Source organism: Nematolebias whitei, chromosome 12 (genome assembly GCF_014905685.2).
Source record: "Nematolebias whitei isolate Nwh7 chromosome 12, NemWhi1, whole genome shotgun sequence".
NCBI lineage: Eukaryota > Metazoa > Chordata > Actinopteri > Cyprinodontiformes > Rivulidae > Nematolebias > Nematolebias whitei.
The window spans coordinates 36996346-37001938 of NC_056509.1; the positions used below are offsets into that span (position 1 = coordinate 36996346).

Below are 5593 nucleotides of genomic sequence, written 5' to 3' on the forward strand. Positions count from 1 at the left end.
CTTACTTACCGGTAATTACTTACTTACCAGTATTTACCAGTACTTACGTATTTACCAGTACTTACTTACTTATTTACCAGTACTTGTTTACTTATTTACCACTACTTGCTTACTTATTTACCAGTACTTGCTTACTTATTTACCAGTATTTATGGTACTTACTTCTAAGTACTTATTTGCTTTATTAATCCCCAGGTATTAGTACTTATTTGCTTTATTATTCCCCAGGTATTAGTACTTATTTGCTTTATTAATCCCCAGGTGGGGGCAGGGGGGAATTTGAGGCAACCAGTGGCATGTTCTAATTATACAGAAAAAAGGCAAGTTTGGAAAAAGACAAAATGCACATGCACAAAGTGGTAGGGAGTACTACATTCATAATTAACCATGTATATATACACTGTACATGTAAATATACATACATACACCAACATAAGTGTCCGAAAATGAAAATCCTTGTCTTTAGTAACCAAAACCAGAACCAAAAGACATGACAAAAGTCCAGAAGAGCCAACTGTTGTTACCTTCCAGAAACAAAATCCCCTGAGATTTTGGAAAAAAAACTTTTGAAATGTTGCCAAAGAGCAAAGTTTTTCCATGTGTCTCCCTTCCCTTCCCTGTTCTGAGTCAGAGTGAAGCAGAGAGAGGAGGATGTTGAGTTATCTCCTGTGTCCCACATTTTATGTGTACATGTGTATAAATAATACCATTTCCTGAGAGACGTTACATGAGCCAGCTTTCTGAAAAATGTTCTCACAATACGCTCTTGTTTTGATGCAAATGACTCAAGGAGCGGGGAATTACTCATTCTGAAAGTTGGGGTGTCTCGAAGCGCCTCTCTCCTTTTTAACCTGCATTTCTCCCTTTTCAGTTTGGACTCCCAACAAGGAGAAGCCGTTCAAAACCCGAATAGACAGTGGTTTCCAGCCGGAAGGCATGAATCCCATTATCAACGCCACTTCAAGGGCCAACATGGCCCTCATCAGCAATGCACTGGCAGCTTACACTTACCTGTCAGGTAGGTTCATGTTTGTAAAGTCTAATGAGATTTCAGGTGAAACGAAGCAAAAACACAAACACTGATTCCCAATAATTAAGAGAAAGATTAAATTTTATTAGACAGAATCAGTTTTGATCATAATTTCTTCTGAACTTCTTAAAATCAACTGGAAAATTTGTATTTTCTGTGAAAATATGTGACTGTTGAGTGCTGAATGAAATAGCTGGAATATGTGACAGAAGCTGAAACTGAACTGCAGAAATTAAAACAAGCAGAACAAAAACTGAAAACTAAGATGAGCAAAACAAACAATGCCAAATTTAGCTAAACACAGCTAAAATAGGCAAAACTTCAGAAAAAAAGCTAAAATGAGTAAAACCGTTGCTAAAAGCTTAATTAAGCCTAACCACAAATAAAAACTAAAATTACCTAAGTAGCAGCAAAAAATGGTTGCAGCTAAACTTAAGCTAATAGTCTAGCAAAACTCCAAATCAGAAGCTAAAACAAATGCATGTAAAGCTTTTGTTAAAGCTAAAAAATAGGCAAAGCTGAAACTACAATTTTAAATGTAGCAAAATTATAATGAAAAGCTAAAATTAGCATCGGCTGAATGCGAAAATAAGCATCATAATGGCTAAAAGCTGAAATTAGTATCAGCATTCACACAATTCTAGTTTGTTAGAACTGCATGGTGCATCACTTAATCTACATGTTTTTATTTAGAAACCCTAATTAATTTTTCTTTTCTAAATTTCCAAGTAAAAAGTGGGTAAATGTGAGCCAGATCCATTGAGATGTAAAGCAGATATTAGCTTGTAGTAGCCGTTAAGTCACCTGGACCAAGCAGCTGCTGAAACACGCTTTATTGGAGGATTCTTCTCGTTGTACTTCCTTCCTCCTCTGGTTCAGTCCAAACAAAATGAAATGCATCCAGCTCTGAAAGGTTTCTCATATGTTGTGTCTGCCACAACAGTTCCTGATCTACGGATATTTGCCATGCCAGATGTATTAGAATGCCAGAAAACATGTGGTTACGTTTTGCTTCCTTTTTTATTTGGCTTTCTATAAGTGCCTGAGGGCACAAAAATACTACAAATAGAAAAGAACATGTATTGAGATGAAGCTAAGCTAAATGTAAACATCCAACAGGAGCCAAACCGCTGGGGTGATTGTAACGTGGGCGTCCTGCTCCAAGACAATTGAGACTGCGAGAGTCTGAAATAGAAGCGCACATGTAGGCGAAAAAAAAGCAATGCAGTGCTGCCAGTAGGATCGTTTTATGTAGCCAGAGGCAAGTGATGCCAAAATGTTTTGTTTAGTCAGTTAAACTGCTGGACCTTCCTTACATTTAGTTTTTTTGTCTTGAATAAAATGGCTTTTCTCCACTTTAGTTGTAGTATAGACAGTGATTGTTTCAGCTGGAAATCTTGCTAAGGAAGGAAAAACAATGTCCTAATTTAGTTTTCTGTGATAAAGCTGAACTCTGAGGTCTACAGGATGGGGTTTGATGAGTTTTCTTTACCATCACCTTTAAAAAAAAACAACACACGAGAGACCAGAGTGATTATTCAGAACGGGTCCTTGCAAGGAGGAACAGAAATTCCAACAGAGTCAGAATTTAAGTTCAACTTGCTTGTAGCGTACGCTCGTATTTATTGGTGACGGTTTGCTGATAACAAGGTTCTTTTACACAGACGTGGCAAACGGAAAAACAAGGACAGTAAGTATTTTGATAATGATAAATACACAAGGTCTGTGATTTAGAAACATCTTCTGGAACATTTTAACAGTCTTGTGTAACAGATAACTGCATGTTGACGCACACACAGAAACTGGTCAAAGCAAGTTGGCTGATCATAATGAACAGTATTCAAAAAAGAAGTTTTAAATGATTACTCTGAAAAAATTCCCTATCAGGGTTGTTGGTGTAAAGTGGGTTTTACATGTACAATGAAGATAATAGCAAATATTTCTGTGGAGGATTTTTTTTAATCCATAAAATAACTTTTTATTAGAGATGCACGATATTGGAATTCTGGCCGATATCCGATATGTCGATCTATTAAAACTTAATTGGTCAATAACCAATTCCAATATTTTTTTTTTCTCCTAGACCTACTTACAGAGACTACACAGCTTTCTCTGCTGTGGAACTAAAATACTACATTATTCTGCATGATCTTTGTCAGTTTGGCCTGCTACCAAATGCAGATGCCAAAAAGGCTGAAAATGATGCAACACTTCAACTTGGATTATGTTTAATGTCAAATGGATTCATGACATTTACTCTATATATATATATATATATATATATATATATATATATATATATATATTAGTGCCCTTTATATCGTTGAGTTATGTTGATGGAATGGCTCATGTCCGATATTTAACTTTATCGCTAATATAGGCCGATACCAATACCATGACGATAATATTGTGCATCCCTACTTTGTATTATTATTTTTTTAGAAGAAGGGAAACACGTTGAGTTAGTATGAAGCGATACAAAAAGACACAAATGAACCAAGCGGAGGAAGTGAGCCGTCTGAGCTGCTGCCAGTGTTCAGTGGAGCGCGACAGGTTTTTGAAGAAGATAAAAGAAAACAAGACGGAGTCGGTGAATCTTTGACATGTTCCCTGTAAGAAATCAATTCAATGTGACGTTTCCTGACTTCCATACTCGTTCTTCTTTCCAACAGACCACCCAGAAAGGGCTGCACTTTTCTTCGTCTGCGGCGTGTGCTTGGGCCTCTTCCTCACCCTCTTCGCCCTGGTGGTCCACATCTCCTGCCGCACCGACTGCCAGCCCCGCCAGCAGCTTCCCGCCAAGAAACAAGCGCGCCCCGCCGACTCGTCCTCCGACTCCAGCGACTCGGACTCGGACTGGGACACCAACTCGGACCTGTCGGCGCGACGGCACCGGCGCTTCGAGCGCACGCTGAACATGAACGTGTTCACGTCGGCCGAGGAGCTGGAGAGGGCGCAGCGGCTGGAGGAGAGGGAGCGAATCATACGGGAGATCTGGATGAACGGGCAGCCGGACATCCCGGGGACGCGGAGCCTCAATCGCTATTACTGACGACTGCTTCGTTGACTTGACTTGAACGAACTCGTGAAACGGAGGAGGGGCGAAACGGACTTGAAGCTTTTGGACCAAGCGTTGCAAAAGCAACAGAGGAAGGCTTTGCAGGCTTCACCTTCCTCTGGCTACCAAAAGCTGCACCCCGCCTTCAGTCGAACAATAAGCTCCCGCTCTGCACGGCAAGCTGGCTCTCACCGCCGGAAGCGAGAGGTGAAAGGCTACGCTGGCTTGCCGTTGACCTCAGCAGGCCTTTTTGAAGTGGAGATTTATGGGCTGGCTGCTTTAGACATACAGAGGCCTGCAGAGGCTACAAGCTGGCTGAAAGAAGACGAACGCAAGGCAGCTGGAAGAAGCTGCCACACTTGGAGCTTTGTGCTCAGTCCTCCAGTATTTTCAGCGTGTTCTTTAACAGATGGGCATTTTGACTAAAACGTGCTTGACAATGGGACAATGTAGGACAATCTTTCAACTGTGGATGACCATGCTGCCTTTTGAGCTTTATAAAAACCACATTTATTTTCTGTGTATGTATGCGTGCGTGCGTGAGTGTGTGTGCGTCCAGGGGATTCATCTCAACCCTCATGAAATATATTTTATAATATTTAATAGTTTATTGAGATTGTGTACTTTTTGTTTGCAAGTATGGTTAATTATAAGATTTTTTTTTATATATATATATACTTGGCGATGGTTGTCTGGCACCTCAGGGATGCAATCCTAGTGTTTCTGTGTTTGATGCGCCGTCTTCCTGAGAAAGAGGGACAGCTCAACTAAATAACTTTTTTTTTTTCCACATTTAAAGAAAAGATCAAGCAATATGATGTAAACGACCTCAAAGAGGTTGTTTTTTTTTTAAGCGATTAAAACTTATTTTTGATACAGTGATTCACAGTGCAGTGCCTTTAGCTACCATATCACACTTGTTCAGATTACAGTCCCTCAAAACGGCTCCGTTTATTAATTGAAAGTCCTAAAATGTATCTTGTCAAATTTGTATTCATGTGTTTTTTTTAACAATATTTATGTTATGGCGAGGTGGAGCTTGTGTAAATCTGAATGTTTTACTGAATATTGCACTTGCTATCTGCTTTGATGAAAACATAAGTTGTGAGAAAATGCCAAATTTGTACCGAAGAAGACCTTCGTCTATCAAAGATTGTGTGAACTTCAGGGCTCTTTTCATTGCAGCCTAATCTTAACGCTGTCAGTGCTAAACCAATGCTCGTGGTTATCACTGCCGTCTGAATTAAGAGACCAGCACTGCAGACTAAATGTGCACAGCGGACATGCAAAGGACTTAAATCACAGTGCCAGTTCAATAACATAAGCTATTGTCAGTTTCATGAAAGCTTTCCATTTTCTTAACAGAAAGTACAAGAGTAACACTAGGTTTGGAAGAGTTTCAGGTGTGCTATTAACTGGTAATGTAAAACATGACTCCTGTGCTTGGAATAAACTGTTCAAAAAAAAATAAATCTTTTTTTTTTTTTTTTTCTTGGAGATAATGT

At 39.4% G+C, this 5593-nt stretch overlaps 1 protein-coding gene across 1 annotated transcript in view; it reads left to right on the plus strand.

The window, feature by feature from the left end:
* Window positions 1-4423, plus strand: part of LOC119418254 (protein eva-1 homolog C) — a 104707-nt gene extending 100284 nt beyond the window's left edge. The window contains exons 7-8 of the mRNA XM_037685516.1: window positions 872-1018; window positions 3703-4423. Coding sequence (XP_037541444.1) covers window positions 872-1018; window positions 3703-4082 — 527 coding nt within the window. The 3' untranslated portion in view covers window positions 4083-4423. The remainder of the gene's footprint in view (window positions 1-871; window positions 1019-3702) is intronic.
* The last annotated feature ends 1170 nt before the right edge of the window (window positions 4424-5593 follow it).